The sequence below is a fragment of the Numida meleagris genome, chromosome 7 (assembly GCF_002078875.1).
Source record: "Numida meleagris isolate 19003 breed g44 Domestic line chromosome 7, NumMel1.0, whole genome shotgun sequence".
Taxonomy (NCBI): Eukaryota; Metazoa; Chordata; class Aves; order Galliformes; family Numididae; genus Numida; species Numida meleagris.
The window spans coordinates 30,045,238-30,065,032 of NC_034415.1; the positions used below are offsets into that span (position 1 = coordinate 30,045,238).

The window sequence follows — 19,795 nt, forward strand, 5'->3', positions numbered from 1 at the left end:
TCTAACTATTCCGAAATGACAGTGATATATCCTTTCTTTCTCCATCTCATAGGTTCGGCACTGCCAGGGAGCTTTCAGGAGCTCACGCCTCCACACTGGTGGCCGCTTTTTTTTCTAAAGCAGCCTGACATTCTGACCCAGAGGTAACTTTGGGTTTAAGCACTTCTTTCAACCGGCCTTTTTATTGCTGCTTGTGCTGTAAGTGCACAATATCCCACAGTATTTCCTGCTGTCCAACGCCAAATAGAAGCATGGGAAGTAAAACAGAACGTGGATTTAAAATAATGAGATAGGTTCATTCCTTTTTTTGCTACAGAAGGATGCGCATACATCACTGGTCTGGGTTCAGACCAGAGTTAACGCCTTGCACAGACAGGTGAACAATTTCACAGTGAAAGGCAATTAGGAGAGAGCGTGCGGTGGAGCAGGGTTACTGCAACTGCAGCCTTGCAAAGGCAGGCAGCTGTTTCTGCAAAGCCAAAAAGAAAGCACTAGCTGTATGGAATGGCCAAAGATGTCAGAGAAAGCAAATCATTATGTATTTCCATGACAGTATACACCATGCACATAAATTAACTATAGGTGTCTGGAGTAAATTAAAATGAAAACCTGTTAGTTTTCATTTTAACTTATTTCTTGGACAATTATTAGTAGTGTTAGAAGGATATCTACTTGTGCCCTTAAAATTGACAAAGTGTCTTTGGACATATTAAATGTGTCCATAAGCTCTTTTTAAAACACCCTATTGCTTTCCATTAGCCTGGTAGTATCTCACACATAAAACAGATTTTTCATTTGTACAGCGATAATCAGCAATACTGGAACTTCATGAGAAAAGAAGGGAACTCCGAGTATATTTTGTCAATCACATATTTTGGAAGTGGACTTAGTTTTCCTGAGAATTTTGCAAAGTTACTGCTTAAAAGTAGGTTGCTCCAAAAGTAATGCCTCCTATTTGTTTCCACAGAAGCTACAGCAGATACAAACAGCACAGTAACAAAGTAAATTCTCAGCTACAAAACACTGTTTTTCAACAGTCACCACCATGAGCTGTGCATTTTTGCCAGTGATGAACAACAGCCTGCATGCTGTGCTCAAATATCTGCACCAGCGGAGGCGACCCAGTAGCTATTGCCACTCCTGAACCCACTGCCTCACTGTGCTCAACATCCACTGTTTGGTCTCCATCAGCATTCAGCGAGCAATATCAATATTATCAATATCTTATTGTCTTTCTAATATTAGAAAATAAAGACTTGAAAAATAAGATTACAGTACAAAGTAAACTCAGAATCCAGTCTTGTTCTCTATAACAAAGAGTACAGAAAAACGCAGCATGGATTTTGAAAAATATCCCAAATTCTGTCGGTACTGGCCTCGAACTACCGTGCTGAATTTGACTTCAGAGAACTGGAACCTGAGCACAGCCACTCCTTAAGTTTTACTTTAATTCTCAGAGAAACTCATTATGCTTTTAACTGCTGCACTGGGTGACTGTATTGGATTTACATGGCAAGGTTTTGGTGGCCTCTGTGAGGAGAGCCCAGCAGCTGCCCCATGGCAGAGCCAGCTCCATACAGCTCTGAAAGGGATGCACTTCTGGCCAGAGCTGAGGAGGGGGAGGAGGAAGGTGTTTTCACTGCTCCAGTCTGTTATAAATAGGCAGTAAATTACATTAACCTCCCTAATGCTGAGTGCATTTTGCACATGACAATACTTGGTGAGTGATCTCCCTGTCCTTATCTCAACCTACTAGTTTTTCCTCATATTTTCTCCTCGTCCTCTTGAGGACGACAGAGAGTTGCATGGAGTGCTTAGCTACCAGTGTTAAACCCACAGGAGTAACTGACTAATTTGGGTCTGATTGCTCCAGAGAACATGCAGCCATTGGTGCAAATATATGGAAGACAAGTTAAGACTGAGGCTCAGGCCTCAGTATAGCACCCGAACACAGTCTTCTGCATCATCATTGCAACACCCAAGTAGAATTGTCCATATGCTGCACAGATGGCAGACAAGCTTCCAGATTTCTCACTTGCTGTCCAATTAATGTACCTTCCTCACTGAGTGAAAAGAAACAGCACGATTACTTGCTTCCTTCAATGGGGACACTTACGATCTTCCCCAGAAATAAGAGGTGAAGTACAGCTGCTCTACAGAATGCCATTCTTTCCATTATATAGCAGTAAAGCTGCATATGAAGACGCCAAAAAACGTTTCTGACTGACTTTGTTCCTGTAATTGTTTGGCACCCCAGTATCTCCAGAATCTCTCCTAACTTTAGTTCCTAGAGAAGTAGTGTTAAGAAGGCGAGTGTTAAATACGGTCATGATTCAGAGGAAAGAAATAGTTTACACTATTGTAAAAGAATTGCACCACCACCTTTATCCTGCTGTAGTGATCCACTGTGTATGTGATAGACCAAGACTATATCTACTTCAGTATTGCCTTATTATTTAAAAATTTGCCAGCTTTCACCGGGACCTACCAAGATGACTTCATCATAGAAAACAGTATGTTTATTTCTTTAACTCAGTCAGCCCAGCAAATTGAATGTGTTCTGTAATAAGTACATACTCTTCTTATAACCATATCCTAATTTGATTTCAAATGATTCATTTTGTGAAAAATTAAAAAGATAGAAAAACTGAACAGGAGCTCCTTTGAGTATACTACAGACTGTTTCCCACTGGGGAGTCCAAAGAATAGACACTTTTCCAAATCATATTCTACACAAATTTGAAGGTAATTCAGCACAATACTTCAGTTGTTTTTTTTTTAAAAAAGACTACCTATATACAAAAAATAGCTTAGTTGTTAATAGGAAGATTGAAGTATTGTTGAAGAGGTCTCTTTGCAAAGCACTCAGAAGCAAACTGTTAGTAACAGTTAAAGAACATCTGAAAAAGAAGAGCCAGATATCCACATGAGCTGCAACTCCCTTCTGTTACTGTAAGACTGACACACTTCTGCACTGAAGCATGCATCAAAGAGTGAGTCTGAAAAGCAAAAGTAACTCTTTTCCTCACTCAATCTCCTAGCATGTCATCAGAATTCTGTAAGGAACAGACAATGTGGTTTTGCACTCCTCCCGTGACTTGCAGGTATTAATGAAAGAAAACTCAGTACTTACAAAAGCAGAGGAAAAGTGTATCAACACACATTGCATAGACACTGAAGAACCCGTGTGCCACTAGGTAGGAGCCAATAATGACAGTCTACAAAAGACAAACCACAACGAAACCCCAGATGTTAGTTTGATGCCAATGTGGCAATGTTAACACAAGTCATGCCTAGTCTGCTAAGCAAATTTTGGAGGATTTAATTGCATCTCCTTAATTCTATCAGATGCTACTGATGCTGTGGAAAGGGATTACACATTCAAGACACTGCATGCAGTAGCCACCAGTTTTTCAGCTGTCAAACTGGAGCCATTTCAATCTCCATGGAGAATATATGTCAAGAACATTCTGAACTCCTTTGAGACAGTATTCTACAGAATCACTCATCCTGCAGCTGTTCCAGAGTCTACATGGGCTACAGAAGCAAGAAGAGATACATTGTGGCTTCTAATGGGAAAAAGTCTGCAATGACATTGGTGCTTCACCATCAGCATTTGCTGTTTGGAAAGTCTGAGCAAAGACGATCTATAATCTATTTTTTTGGAAGGTGCAGAGTTACTGCAACATGACATCTGTCTGAGGGACCCAGAGGAGCAGAATGTAACAGATCACTCCTCACTGAAGAGCGTGACAGGAGCTGTTACCAGAACACGCCCTGACTAATCTGAGCACCTCAAACCGCCTTCCATGTTCAGGGGATTAGATGGTTGCCTTACCAACAATGGTACCCAGTAGTAATTTAGTGCTGGTGCTTCCTGGGCAAAGACTGGTATTCTCTGTGTGAAGAAGAAGAACGCAAGAACACCTGCAAGAAGCACAAAAGATGAGCAATTCCTGGGGTAACTGATTTCTTAACACTTTAAGAAGGGATGTGACAGAAACAACATACAGTAGCTCCAAGGTTGGTTTATAGAAGAGTTTGTGAAAAATAAATTTCTCCATACTAATTATCTCCTGGATCTGTATTCTGAACAGAAGAGAGACATAAATGAATTGATTACCATAAAGATATTCAGAGGTCCAGGAAGACTTTAAACAGCTGTTTTATTTCATCACTTTAGTGGATTTAATTTCAAAATGAAGAAATAATGATGAAAAAGACAATAACATGGGATAATAACAAAGGTGAGTGAGTGGATTTTTTCTAAAATAAAAGCAGTCAGCAAAATCCTGCTTTAGATTTTATAGCTTGAAGAAATTCTTAACTATTTCATATTAAAAAAATGGCATTGCTAATGAAGTACACAGTAATAGATTTAGAACAAAACACTGCATTTAAAGCAGAAGTAGTCAAAATAAATTATTCTTGGAGAAAAAGAGGGCATGAATGAGTCTGTGTTTCATGGCTTAATTTTCAGAAAAGGTTTCAAATCATTTTTGCGCCTCAGCTTGCAAGGCCTTCCACAGTAACAACAGAAAAATTTAGATCTGGTCTTGGTACTAGTTTTCAATTTCTACTAAAAATATTGTTCACAAGTTACCTTTTGAACTATACAGAATACAAATATGCTTATTCGTAAAACAACGTTTTGAAACTGCTGTCACAACTTAGACAAGCTGTAAGGGAATACTACCAGCCTGAATTTCTGAAAGTACTTCATTTTCTTAAAAAAAAATCAATTCAAACCATGAAATAACAAAAAAAAATTTTTATATTAACTGATAGCAAAGAAAAAACTATATGGATATTAGAAACATCTTATTTCTTTTACTTTGGTTGGAGATTCTTTTGAATGGGATTGAATATGGCAAAACTTCAGGCCCATCTCCCACAGACCTGCACCACTTCCTCTCATGTGTGTGCTGTGTGCTCCCAGGTGAATGTCATGAGCACGTCTGCTCAGTTCTCATGGAGAGAGAACAGATTATGGCTGATTTACCGGATAGGAATTTGATTTGATCCAGCTATAATGCTTTGGCTGCAGAAGTCCTTCTGCTAGCAAGACCTGCCAGCCTAATAAAAGCAATTACAGAAAAGATGCTGTCACAACCATGTAGGGAATAAAAAGTGGGAAAAAATAATAAAAAAAGTTCAATAGACCAAGGAGAACCTCTTAACCTTTAACTAAGCATATACGAACATGGGAGGTATACTTGTAGGTAACAGTAAATAGGAATTTGGAAAAAATTGATTATCTTACCTACACCACCAGCTACCAGAATTTTCCCCAGGAACAAAAGAAAGTCTGTAACTTTGTCCAGAACTGCAACTCTGTTCAGCAAAGGACAAATGATACATAGTTATCACAAACCATACACTTGTATTCTTTTTCATTACATCTATGGATAACTGACAAAATGTGACCAAGAAGCTGTCTCCTGCTGGTTTCACAGACTGACAATGTAACAACGTAGAAAAGCAAAACTGAGATGAATCTCATTAGAGCTTAATCCAGAGAGGCAACAAACAAACCCAACCCTGAGCATCTTGCTGAATTAGGTCTTAATGAATTAGGCCTAATAAATTAGGCCTGGAAACTGCTTACTGCTCTTGTTGGTTAAAAAAAACAAAGGTGTCAAAATATCCTTATTTTAACCTTTCAATTAGGGTTACAGATGAGCTAGCCCAAGAGGCAAAATAAACGCCGTAACAAAAAGCAATTTTTATGTAGATTGTTGGTAGGTCCTCTTTTCGCTTGGTCCCATCAGGCCACATTTCATGACTCCATAACATGCCAAATCTACATAACTATTTTAAGATATCATGGTACAACACTGAACGTAGGAGGCCTCAAAGTAGCGGGACAGTCACAGATGAATGAAGGCAGACAGAAAAACTGACAGTAAATCTGCAGACTTCGCTGAAAGCAACATCTAGGACCTTCTGCTCAAAATCCTGCCAGACTGTCTCATCAGAAACTGCAGGTAAACAACGGCATGGAAAACAAGCTTTGCATCATCAGCCTCATGACAGCACTGACAGCTGTGCATATGGTAATATACAGTATTGACTGCCATGATGGACAAGCATTAACAAATATTAAAGAGAATAAATTATTAGCCTATGAGAGGTCAGGAATTGAAGCAAAATGCACAAAATAAACAAATCTGTTTAAAACAATAAAATTACATGCCCGTATTTTAGCTATTGCCCTTATTAAGAACAGAAATACAAAGCACGGTGAGGTGGTGGTTCTGAGAGGAAATAAAGGCACCTTCTTTTTCCCACTGCACAGGCACTACCTGATATAGACACAGCACCACTGTTCTGATATTAATACAGGGTAACAGAGCGGATGGATTCTATTCTCCCATCTCCAGTCCTTTCCTCCTCTTTCTTAAGCAGTTTCCATTTTGCTCTCTTTCAGCATCCTCTTCAATTCTTCTCTTCCTCCCAGTCCTCCATTAAATAATACAAACTTCTTAAGAAGTTTTACTGTGCTTGGACTGTCTGCTTACAGCCTGAATGACCAACTCTATCCTGGGTTGCAACAAAAGAAGAGTGGCCAGCAAATGAGGGAGGTCACTGTCCCCTTCTACTCGACCCTCATGTGCTTCCATATGGAGCCCTGTGTCCAGGCCTGAGCCCTCCAGAACAAAAAAGATGTGAAGCTGTTTGAGCAAGTCCAGAGCAGGGCCACAAGGGTGCTCAGAGGGCTGGAGCACCTCTCCCCTGCAGTCAGGCTGAGGGAGCTGGGCATGTTCAGCCTGGAGAAGAGAAGGCTCTGGGGAGATCTCATTGTGGCCTTCCAGCACTTAAAAAAGGCTTATGATCAGGAGGGAGACTGACGTTTTGCACAGTCTGATAGTGATTGGGCATGGGGAAATGGCTTTTATCTAAAAGAACAGAGATTTAAGTTAGATGTTAGGGGGAATTTTTTCACTTAAAGTAGTAAGATGCTGGAATAGGCTGCCCAGAAAAGTTGTGGATGCCCCAGCCCTGGAGGTGTTCAAAGCCAGCTTGGATGGTGCCCTGGGGAACCTTAACCAAGGGGAGGCAACGAGCCCACCACAGGATGGTACGCACTGGATGGGCTTTACAGTCCCTCCCAGCCTTAGCCATTCTATGATTCTATGATTATCAACATCCAATTGCTTTTTATCCACAGATCTTCTCACAGGGCTTCCACTGGTTACTTAGAGGCAGTTTTACAATCTAGTACGTGCTTAGGATTTTAAAAGAGCAACCTAAACAAAACAGTTAAGTTAGATCAACTTTGTATAGGTTACTACGCCAGACAGCTCGCTTTTACAAACAATTAGAAGTGATGGCCATGCCTACAGACAGAACCATCAACAGTTGGAGCAGAGGTGGCAGAGGAAGGACACGTGTCTTCAGAGTGCAACAGCAGCAAATCCTGACATTTCCAAGGACTGGGAGATGGCCCCTTACCTCACCACATTTCTCATGAGCAGAAAGAATGCCTCCTTCGCCGAGGTGCAGAAGTTTTTACCATATATGGCAATCTGCAAAATAACAGTGCTGTTAAGTATTTTAAATGATTAGGATACCTCCTTGTACTTAAGAATCACACTGCATGTAATGCACAGCTCCCTCTAGTGTACGGCGTGGGAATGCTCACACGAACGTGAAGCACTTCTCCCAATCACCTGTTACCTCTCAGTGCTTCCCAGACTGTGACATAGCATCACTCATCTTTCTCCTCCAAATCACCTGATTGTGAGCATGCTACCCTCTATGAATCTGTTGCCTGAAAGGTCACAATTTCGTTTTCCAAACAGAGAAAAAAATGCTACTTGCTGAGGGATTCTTCTCTCTTTGCTAGCTACCCACATGAGATTTATAGCCAGTAGAAAAGGAACGGGTGCTTGAAGAGCAGAAGGGAGTTGAGCTGTTTAGGTATTGACTTGGACCTGACTCCGTCTTAAGAAGAAATCAGCAATATCAGTATTAAAGTCAGTGGATTTACATCAGCATGAAGTATGGCTACTGAAGTTATAGAGGAACAAAACCATTTCATCTTTCTGGAGCGACATCTACAAAGCTGGTAGTGTCTAGAAAGCTCTTCTGGCGTGCAGTTTACCAGCTGTAAACAAGATGTTCAAAAACAATACTATAACGTGGGTCAAAATGGACCTATTACTACCACTTACTTTGAGATAATGCCTGTGACTAACATTCAATCACTTAAATTATTTCAAGTCAGAACATCCTCAGGTGAAACATGCACCTATTTAGTTAGGTGACAATCTGGAATTTCTCTTCCAGAAGGTAAAATAACAAGATTTATTTCCAGTAACATCACTGCTGCTGCTAATAGAATTTGTGTTTTTGCCTTCCTAGAGGAAATACAAATACCACACCTTCCGACTTCCTTATTCAAACACTGCCTCCAAACAGAAGCATTGCATCAACACGCAATAAAAAACAAGTTAGCATTCCTGTTGAAGTCAGGACTCCAGCTGCTGAATCAGAGGAGGAACTGAACCAGCACTGCCACCCCCTTCCACTTCCTTTGTGGGGTAGGGAAAATGGACAAGGACAGGCAAGAAAAGGCAAGAGTTTAGAAGAAGGAAAAAAAAATCTTACTTTTCCATCGTAGCACCACATGCATTTCCTGAAAACTCCCATAAATCACTTTATTTATTCAGCAGATTCTAGTACTGCTGGCTGTTTACCAACTAGTAGTTGCTAGGGTATTTTAGTGTCCCAGACAGGGGAGACCACATGCAAAGACAGCACATACCATGATGTAGGCATTTCTGTTTATAAATTTTAAGAATTTTTCCAAACACCAGAAACAGCATTTGAGGCAGCAGAGTAGAAATCTAGTGAAGGAGTTCTGTGTACCTGAAAAAAGGAGAAAGTACATCATAGACAAAACTTAGGAACAGCTTCCAGAACACAGAAACATATTGAGAAAAAAAATCTCAAACTGTAGCAAAAGCAGAAACATTATTTCTTTTCTCCCAGGTACAGACTCTACTTCCTAACCAAATTTAACTCAATGGCTTTCAGTTAGATGAGATTCATGTCCCACGTGAACTCTGCATTGAAGATCCAATTTACTCAATTTCAGTAAATCATCATAAATTCACTGGCTGTCAAACAGAACTGCAATACGTAGTACTAATGCGGAATTCATCTCTTTCCATTGCTGAAAAATCATCTGGGGAAAGGAAGGAAATAATTTATCAAAGGAGTTTTTAAATAACCTAGTGCCAATTCATAAATCCCACCTTTCAGTTTGTGATCCAAGTACTCCAGTATTACTCTGATCAGCTGGACAATTGCAAGAATTAAGGCTCCAAATGCCAGTGAACCAGTATGGTATCTAAAACAAAAGAAATGCTGTTTAATGATTGTATTCATGATAGTTAGCACCGTCAAAACTTTAACTTAATCACAGTGGCACAGAATACACATTCTCTATCAGCACAAGCTGTCACTTAAATTGATAAGCACAAAGCTTGTGCCAAGCTGTAATGGAGTACTCTGGAGTACTGTGTCCAGGCCTGGGGCTCCCAGTGCAAGAAAGAGGTAGAGCTGTTGGAACGGGTCCAGAGAAGGCCACAGGGATGCTCAGAGGGCTGGCGCACCTTTCCTATGGAGACAGGCTGAGAGCTGGGAGTGTTCAGCCTGGAGAAGAGAAGGCTCTGGGGAGACCTCATTGTGACCTTCCAGTGCTTAAAGGGAGCTTATAAACAGGAGGAAAAGCAACACAAGGAGACAGCGATAGGACAAGGGGGAACAGTTTTAAACTAAAAGAGGGGAGATTTAAATTAAATGTCAGGAGGAAATTTTTCACTGAGAGGGCAGTGAGGCCCTAGCACAGGCTGCCCAGAGAAGTGTGGGTGCCCCACCCCTGGAAGTGCTCGAGGCCAGGCTGGATGGAGCCCTGGGCAGCCTGAGCTGGTACCTGATTTAGTGGTTGGCAACCCTGCCAGCAGCAGGGGTCTAGATCTAGACGGTCTTTGAGGCCCCTTCCAACTCAAGCCATTCTATGATTCTACTATTCTTATCTCAGGTTGCCTAGAGTGCATAGCAGGACTTAGATCGCTATAATTCATTCACTATCAGCCTAGCCCTTTGAGCACTTTTGGAAAAGACATAACTGTTCCAGAATAAAGTCAGTCCTAGTCGGGGCAGAGTATCCATGGGAGATAATTATAGCAACCTAGCTATAAGCTGAATTGTCAATCAGTTATCTCATAAAGTCAAGAGAGGAAAGATTATTATGAGCACACTAATCTTATACCTGGGTTTTTAAAATGTGTGTATTCCTTAAATTCTATTAGTCAGCTAGGCACTTAATGAATCAGCGCATCCTCTAAGCTGACAGGAAGCACCACACTTAATGAGAAAAGCTAAGCCTCTAATGACAGTAGGTTAGGGCACAGGACAGAACACAGAGCAAAAATAGTGGGGTGCACATCCTGAATGATGCCCTGTCTTGCTCCACCCAGACCCGTAACAGGAGAAGGATTGTCCCACCAAAAGCTCACCTCCACAAGCACAGAGGCACAATGGCAGATGAGGAACCCAAGCGAGACACTCAGAGGAAAGGACAGCCATTCCCAAGAGAGCCATGAGTCCCTTGGCTCAGATATAAAACCCACCAAGGCGAGTCAACAAGAATTGACTTCCTTGAGAACCTTTCAGACTGGAGGATGTTAATAACTTGGGGTATTGGACACATTCTGGGTTGCAAGGGGAGAGAATCAGAGATTATGAGATGCTCAGAGGAGGAATTAAAGGTGGGTAAAGGGAGGAATCAAGCTGGAGGAGGAAAGAACATGGTTAAAAGTGAGGGATGAAGGGACAAAAAGGGCCAGATGCATATAAATAGCTACAGGTCAGTCAACTTCTCCAGCCATGCACTGTATATGATCAGCACAGTCTGACCGATCTTATTAAATCCCACCTCCAGCTATTTTCCTTAGTGAGGGACCTGCATGCCAGCAGCTCAACTCAGACCACAGCTCAGAGTGCCTGTGCGACAGTGGTGCCATTAATTGGAGCAAATGAGAGTACGCGAGTGTGACTGCCAGCAGATATTATGGCTGATCAGCCAGTGAGTAGCTTAGGTAGTTTGGGAGCCAAGTATGTGCATATTTCCCTAAAGCTGAAACTACAGGAGGAACTGGCTACCAGAGAGATCTGAGGGTTCTGGTCAACCGCTGGAGAGATTGTAGGATCTGTGGATTAGCTGAGACCTGTTTGTGCATTTGTCTCTAGGAGCAAGGCACCTGGAGAAGCTGGCTGCTGGAGGAACCAGGGGTTCTGAAAACTGCCAGAGACCATAATGTCTGGGGGTTACTGAGAGGTGTGTGCGTGTCTGTCTGTCTGTCAGTGAGGAAAGGAGTCTGTAGGAGCAACTAGAGCAGAGCAGCGAGCCTCAGTGATTCATACATCCAGCTGTCAGTAACTGGAGAGTTTGGGGATCTGAGCAGCAGCTACTGCATAGACAAGTGTCTAAGGCTACTGGTGGGATACGCACCTTGAACACATAAGTATATGTACAATTATATATACATGTAATCGAATAAAAGTCCACTAAGTGGGAATTACATATACCAACAGACCTTCAAATTGATCAGTAAGGGACTCTGAACAGAGGGGAACAGCCACCAGGGCTGGTTCATGCAAGTGCTCTGTGTGTGTGTAGGTCAATCTGCACATCCAGCTGTGCATGTACGTGTTGCACACATGTATTTGGGGGCGTGCATCTACTGGGAATAGCCGCCCAGCCTTGTAATGGACTGGACCTTGCAGCATCGAGCTGCAGCTGCCTTGCCCTACTGGGCTACTGGATACACTATTCCCCTAAAAATAATACACTTTCTGGCTAATCATTTTCAGTTTATATTTTCCATCTGGCTTCCCTAACTTTAAAAAGAGCACTTCTTGAATAAATTACAAGGCTCACATGAAGCTTCGCAGTCTTACCGTATTGCCCGTCCAAACGAAGAGAAGAGTGGCCACAGTGGAATATCAGCTGGTTTTCGAGAAGCCCAGTAGTAAGAGGCAAAGGCACCAGCAAGGGTACACTGACCCAGTGCAATTGCAAAGTTTACCAGCCAGAGAAAGACAAAGGCATTGGCTAACTGAAAGATGAAGATGTACTTGTGGTACAGGCTTTCTCCTCCATAAAAAGCAAATGTACACTGAGCACCCGGGCATAATTTCGTTACATTGGTTGTGTTAAATGTCTGTATAGAAAGAAAAAGAAACAACACAATGAATTCTGTGTAGAATATCTCTAGTTCAGTGACAATACATCATATAATTCTGCTTGATGTTTCCTTAACTTATCCAACACTGCACTCCAATAGCACGTAAGTTTTTTATGTATTTAAGGATTTATGTTAATGTCTTATGCAGGTGCTTGACTTTAAACTATGCAGTTAGCAAACAGGGCTGTTCATCACTTGCCTGAAACCAAAATTAATAGAATTTGAATTTCAGGAGTCGCCTTTTAAGATACACATACCACTTCAGTTTCATTAAGGAAGATGTACCCAGGTAAAAAACAATATACTACTTATTTGAAAACAAGAAATCCGCACCTTGGGTAAATCACCCATTTGAACTGAAACAAAGTGAAGACAGTGAAATAGAATCTTTGCAAATTCAAAAACAACTTTCCAAATACATCTGTGTTTATGTCCCTCTCTGTCTCACCCTGTAAAATAGAACCATTAATATCCACCTGCCTTACAGGACAGTTCAGAAGAGTGATTAGTTTATCATTATCTGTAAATTGCTTTGAACAAAGGAGTGTTATCTGAAGTATACTATTTGCAGATTTAACATGAAGAACAATTATTCTAAAATATGTATGTTTTCTACCAGCATTGCATTTAATAGCAATTAAGAAATGCAATTAGTATCATTCTTACTATAGGTAAACACTAGTTGCACTTACCTCCGGGTCACAAGTCAGGTTTGCATACTTGCACAGTGTTTGATTAGCCATTACTTTATACACAGGTTCTCCTGATGTAGCTAGAAAACTTAATGAAATGTTTTAAGGACAAATCACAGAACTGCAGGCTTTGAGCAACTTAAGACTCTGCAGTGGGGAACCACTAGCACTAAAGAACCTGTGTAGATAACAGAAACATTTTTGCTATGCACAGACATACATGAGGGTCTGAAAGACATGACAGAATATTCTCATTACTCAGAGAACTCAATCTCCTTCTATGGAGATACTCCAGACCCATCTGGATGCTGACCTGTGTGAGCTATTGTAGGGTACCTGCTTTAGCAGGGCGTTGGACTCAGTGATCTCTTGAGGTCCCTTCCAACCCCTGCAGTTCTGTGATTGTGATTCTGTAATAACCTTGAAGGCAGCCCCAGTCTCTCCTCAACACCCACCTATGGCAAGGCAGTTTATGCAGTGGTTCTTTGACTATTCTGCTTTGATGAAAGTAGACACAGAGCACAAGGATAAACTAACATTGTCCTGAACAACAGTATCTGAACTTCTCGGTATGTGAAAGAAAAAATTCTTTTCAAAAAGCAATTTTCCCCTTCCCAACACCTCATCAAACCCCTGCTTTTCCAGGAACAAACAGTGGTGGCTGAGAGAACTCCATGCACTGTAAGTTCTCATTCCTTTCCTACACTTTCCTGAACAAAAACCACCTGGAGCCTCCCCAGCTAACTAAGAGACCATTAACGCTGGGCCTACAGAGCATGCAGCACATTAAATGCCCCATTCTCCCTTCACTGAGGACTTTCTTTCACCTGTTAAAGTCAACCTTAGGTAGTATACAAGGCCTTGCACAATCCTTTCTGCCTTGGCAGAAATTAAGTCCACTGTCCAAATTGGACATTGCACCCAAATGTGCAGTGAGAAACAATCCTGCATCAGTGCAGCAAGTGACAGGTGACCTAAATAGGCTTCTTGATACTGGTTTGGTTAAGGTGGTATCGCAGAGCATGATCTTCTCTTTTAGAGCAGAAACACATTATCCAGAGAGGTATACAGACAGAAGGATACACAGCTGTCACAGCCCAGTAGGAAATGCAAATTGCAATGAGTACGAAGGTGACAATTGGGTAGAACAATGTAGACATTATATAGCCAATAGCCCTATGAAAGAAATAAAATACATCTGTAAGTTACAACAATTTAAGAAACAAGCTTTTTATCAGCTCTTAATATAATCCTTTTTACTTTGAGCTACTTGTGGATGGTGGTAGCATGATCTAGAGCCAGGATCTCAGAATTCTGCAGGTACTGTGTTCACATCTTCAGCATTTCTACCACTCCACTTTATTGGCTAAATTCATCCATGTGCCATGTTCAAGCCTGCCTTCTACTTACTCCATTTCTGCTTCACAGATCCTGCTCTTTCCAGGCTACAGACATTACCCTCTACTGCCATATTCCACGCTGCTCAGGGCCTGTTCAGTCTATGCTCAGACCCAACATAGGCTGAAATTACTCTTTACTACTTTGTATTTGAGGACTTCGTTCACAGCCCTTTCCTGCCTTAAGTATTAGCTCATTTGGGTAGGCATTCAACTTTCTTTCAGAATTCCAGGACATTCTGACACTTTCCTGTGATTATGCGACTTTCCTTGCACGTGCCATAAATGAGCTGAAGTTTGTCTGCTGGAAAGCAGAAAGAACAATAAGCCTTGCACTGTTGAGCTTTTTTTTTTTTTTTTACAACAGGCCTGTTAGAGGCTGATAATCTACCAACACTTCTTGAGGCTAGAACAAGCAGAGTAGATGCTGCTGTTCTTCCGGGAGTTAATGGACACAGTCCCTCTGGGTAACATGGTGTCTCACAGGCAAACACATTCAGCTAGGTGTCTCACTGGATGTGAAACTGCAGAATACATTTTTTGTTCACTGAAGCTGATAGATAAGTTATCTTTACACTCATGTATGCCTCTTTCCACTCCTCCAGATTTTCTTTCCATTGACTCCATAAGCTTATCACAAGCCTATTAGTCCCTATTGCTGGTGGTTTTTCTTGTACAATATATGGAACTTCAGATGCCATTTGTTCTAGAGGAGGCAGTTTTCAGAATGTAAAAGGTGACAAATTTACTCAGCTGCTGCTGCTAAACCAGTAAATGCTGTGGGGGAGTGTAATGGAGCTGTCACATGCAATCAAGATGTTAAGAGGTACATGCAAAGTTCTGAGTCTACAAATACATAAGTACATAAAGAGACACAAAGGAGGACACAGCCTTATGCAGTGCACAAGAAATGCCTTGGACTGAGCCATTTCACAACATCTGGTCATGGAAGTCCCTGCAGATTTATGTATGTCCACAAATAAGTTTTATTGAAGCCACAAGAATCCAGTCTTTTCTAAATAACAGCCAGTGTAACACTCCACCACCAGTACATCACTTTGGAGACAATCCAGCCACAGAGCAAGGTTGGCAGATATAGGTTCCCAGGCTGCTATTAATACTGTACCATGCTTAGCATTTCAGCCGATACACCCTTTTGCACTATGAACACATAGTACTACTGCGTATGTACTCCTAAGGCAAGGAACTGAGATATAAGAAATGTCATCTTGCAAAACAGAAAGCTCTTATAAGCAAAATCTCATCAACAGAGAATGAGCATTCCATACACTATCCATTATTCTCAACAAATCCAACATTGTGCATTTACTCCCAACCTTGTTGTACAAGATGAAGCTCAAGAAGATTATACCCCAGAGATCATTTTAATAAAGTAAAAAATATCTTAAGTCAGACAAACATACCTACTACCTTCCTTCAACAGAGCAATAGCAATCCGGATCCTATTTCTTAGGAAGATCAGCATCAATATGATTATGATTTCAACAACACAAAGTATTATCACTGTAGATAACAATAGAAAAAAATCAAATTTATCAAGAATCAAATGAACACACTGCTTTTGTAAATTGCTTTTACTCCCCAGCCTTATATTTTACACTGTTCTTTATGAATTCCATGAGATTCTCTGCTGAAGATGATCACCTTTTGTCTCACTGCTGCTAATCTCCAATTCCACGTCACAATTTTCTAAGTGCCAGCATAGGGCAATTCTAATATAGGGAACTAGTCAGAATGTAGGACCCTGACGTTAGCATTTCTAATTTTAGAGGAAAAATGGAAGTTAGCATTCTAAGGCAAAGATAATCATCCACTTAAATATGACTGCAACATTTGACCTTAAATACAGTTTATTCTTAACAAATTACATTGATCATAAACAAGCATTTTCCAAGTTAACTAGTAGCTTTGCTGCTACTAGTTTGCAGTATCTAGATGCAATAAAATAAAGATGAGTTAATTTTTTCATGAAGAGTGGTTTTCTGACGCATATTGTTCTAATATTGAAAAGCACTTAAATCATTAGTTTTGTTTGAGTATTAACTTGTCAGGAGCTTTTTAATTTCCCATTAAAAAAGGCTCTCTTATTCCAGTAGAATTTTGTTTTAAATAAAGGTGCACATGCCTCTATAAGAGAAGACAATGAAGCCTCTTGAAAACAAGGCTAATGAAATTTGTCAAGGGTCGTTCCAGTCTTAGAGCAGCCTTCAAAAAAAAAATCAGTGACCTCATCATAAAGAGTTCTAGAAAGATGTACAGAGTTATTCATCTCATTTCTGGGGCTCTCAAAGAGGGAGAATAAATGGATTGGGAGAGAAAAATGCCCTTTTGCAACTTCATCGGGACTAACTTCTTCTCTCCCATTATGAAGACAGAACACAGAAGAAGTGTAATACACAAGCAGTTTTTTCACTGCCATCAGCAGTATAATTGCATTACCTCTCTTCCCAAATATACTACCTTCCTTACAGAAAACAGATATTTTGTACAATACAAAGAAAAAGAATTCTTCTTACCTCTGAGTGATGTGTTTAGAAGGCAGACACTGTAACAAGACACTGATTCATTTTCCTGAATATCCATTAAGTGATATCAGTTTTAAAGGGCACTTACTAAATGCTAGCCATGTTTGCCTCAGTTGTAGGTACACTCGGAAGTCTGTCTGGAATCCAATATCGTAAACAGTGAGGTCAGATCCAGGTATTCCTTTGAGATGATCATACTCCCAGTAACAATGCCAGGTGCCTTTTAAAAAGCAATCGATATAAAATGTGTATTTCTAAAGACTGTGAAGACCAGTTTTTTTAAATAATCTTTTACAAGCCAAGTGTTTTGTCCTCAGCATCATGTCAGGTAAGCAAAAAACAAAAATCATAGAATCATAGAATTAGCTAGCTTGGAAAAGACCTACAAGATCATCTAGTCCAACCATCCACCTACCACCAATAACCCCACTAAACCACGTCTCTCAACACTACATCTAAATGTTTCTTGAACACGCATTGAAAATTTCTTGAAAATGCATTACCGTGAGACCACTAAACTATAAAATCACATATGTAAAAAGAAATATCAGCACAAATGAACAGGAAGTGCACCATGGATAGATAACTCAGGTAAATGCACCTGCTGTTGTGACAGCATAGCTGAATTCCCACAAAGTTTTGCTGCCATTTAAGCCCTTCTCAATTAACCACGTCCAAAACCATATATTACTTCTCCCTGTTGTAAAATGTATATAATTACTGATTTTCCTTGCCCAAACTTAAGCAATAAGGAGAAACAGCCTCAGAGGCTAGAAGATTACACTTACCATAGCCTATAATTCCAATCACACCAAAGATGAAAATCCAAAAGAGAACCCCAGCTGTGAACCTCAACAGCACAAGGAAGAGCAGGCTCACAATCATTGCAATGAACAGCCCACTGGAGACATAAGAGACAGAAACAAAAAGTGAAAGAAGTGTGAGAATCTTCCCTTTCATGCACCTCTGTTATTCCAAATGAAGGTCATTTTGTCTCATGTGAGAATTATTTGTAAATCTGTATTTCAAAACCTTCCTTATGAAATACAACCTTTTGGATATCGTCTGCTATTAGAAATGAGTAACTTAAATGCAATAGTCTTACAGGGCAGGTGTAGAAATGTTTGTATACACTAGCTTCCCAGCTTTGCTGAATGAGGCTAGTACCAAACATGACTCTTTGGTCATTGGCAATAGCTGAACAACTCAGCGCCTTTTTCAGGATATGGTTTGATGTACAGAAAGCTGAAGCAGAGGAATACCTGCGTGTGGGGATGTTGCTCTTTTATGTCCTTTGTTAAAAATTTCTACTTGGAAACAAACAACGCTAGTAAAGTAACATTCAAGGAGCTTTGCTAGAAAAAGACAAACAAGTTAAGAAATAAAAACAGTGATTATCTCTACCCATCAAGACATGGAATGACCAGAGTATTGTGATACACAAAAAGGAAACTGTTAAGAGCTGACTTTTATAAATGACCTGTCAATAGGATACCTACACAAGACATCTATAGACTGTCTTCTCTTCCTCAAGTCTGTAGCAAGGAAATACTTCTCTCCCAGAAAGCAAGTCAGAAAGGCAAAAACTGCAAAATGCTTTTTTTACTCAGTGAGGTCTTCGAAAGCAATGTGAATAAAGCAGTAAGAATAATACCTCCCTCCAACAAAATCCCAGTTTAGATGATTTGGACTAATGTTTCTCAGAATTTTTGGCAGCTGCTATAGCAGAATTTGGTATTGAATACAGATTAATTAAACTTGAAAGCAGTTTGACTGTTGTTGTGGTTTAACCCAGCAGGTAGCTCAGCACCACACAGCCATTTGCTCACTCCCCTCTCAGTGAGGTGGGGGACAAAATTGAAAGCAAAAGGTAAAATCCATGGGTTGAGATAAAGACAGGATAAAGGAAGGGTAAATAAGTAAAAAATAACGATATAAGAATATTCAGAACAAGTGATGCACAATGCAATTGCTCACCACTTGCTGACCAATGCCAGTCAGTCTCCAAGCAGTGTTTCTCCCAAGGGCCAACTCCTCCCAAGTTTTTTTTATTGTTCAGCACGACATCATATGTTATGGAATATCCCCCTGGCTAGTTTGAGTTAGTTGTGCTAGTTCTGTCCCTCCCAGCTTCTTTTGCAGCTCTAGCCTCATCACTGGTAGGGCATTATGAGAAACAGAAAAGTCCTAGACTTAGTGTGAGCATGCTTCAGCAACAACTAAAACATACATGTGTTATCAACACTATTCTCATCCTAAATCCAAAACATAGTATGATAACTTTCTTCCTAGAAGCTACTAACCCTATACTACAGCCAAGGCCAGGACTCTTGTGTTCCATGACTTCTCTTCTGAATGTTCCCAGCTTAATTAGTCGCTACCAAGGACAAAAAATAGGACTACCTGATGATCATCAACGGCCACAGATGCTGAAATGTATTAGGTCAAAGTCAGATAGGTCAGATAGGACAAGAAATCAGCCTATAAATATTTTATATCTTTGTTAGCTGTTCTTACATCCTTGTTCTTTAAAGGCTTCCTAGCATGAAGTTTTTTCACTTTGGTTTGTTTGAAATTCAGTATGTGTTCTTCAAAACAAGTTGTAGTTTTGGGTTCTATTTCTGAAAGTAGTAAGCTACCTGTGTAAATACAGAAAGTAGCTTAAATCTCTTTAAATATACAGGAGTCTTAGTAACATCAGAACTGAGAGCATGGTAACAACTGTCCTCAGTACACAGGTTGCTTTTAACTGAAGCTTGAAAGCAACAATGCTTTGAGTTATGCTAGAAAGACTACAGCAATGCTATATCTGATTTTCAATCCAGCCTCCTTTCACTATCAGCCCTTTATTGTCATCATCCAATCTCTGGAACTTCCAATACTCTTGGCCAGAAATCACT

General features: G+C 40.4%; 1 protein-coding gene across 1 annotated transcript in view; it reads right to left on the minus strand.

Annotated features, from left to right (window-relative positions):
• The window catches only part of SLC44A5 (solute carrier family 44 member 5), a 70,541-nt gene that overhangs the window by 5,256 nt on the left and 45,490 nt on the right, over nt 1–19,795 (minus strand). Inside the window, exons 10-21 of the mRNA XM_021404863.1 lie at nt 17,684–17,796; nt 16,984–17,115; nt 15,774–15,873; nt 14,036–14,128; nt 12,953–13,040; nt 11,974–12,236; nt 9,264–9,358; nt 8,771–8,874; nt 7,456–7,529; nt 5,264–5,334; nt 3,839–3,927; nt 3,134–3,218 (exon numbers count right to left, since the gene is read on the minus strand). Of these exons, the coding sequence (XP_021260538.1) occupies nt 3,134–3,218; nt 3,839–3,927; nt 5,264–5,334; nt 7,456–7,529; nt 8,771–8,874; nt 9,264–9,358; nt 11,974–12,236; nt 12,953–13,040; nt 14,036–14,128; nt 15,774–15,873; nt 16,984–17,115; nt 17,684–17,796 (1,307 nt within the window). The remainder of the gene's footprint in view (nt 1–3,133; nt 3,219–3,838; nt 3,928–5,263; nt 5,335–7,455; nt 7,530–8,770; nt 8,875–9,263; nt 9,359–11,973; nt 12,237–12,952; nt 13,041–14,035; nt 14,129–15,773; nt 15,874–16,983; nt 17,116–17,683; nt 17,797–19,795) is intronic.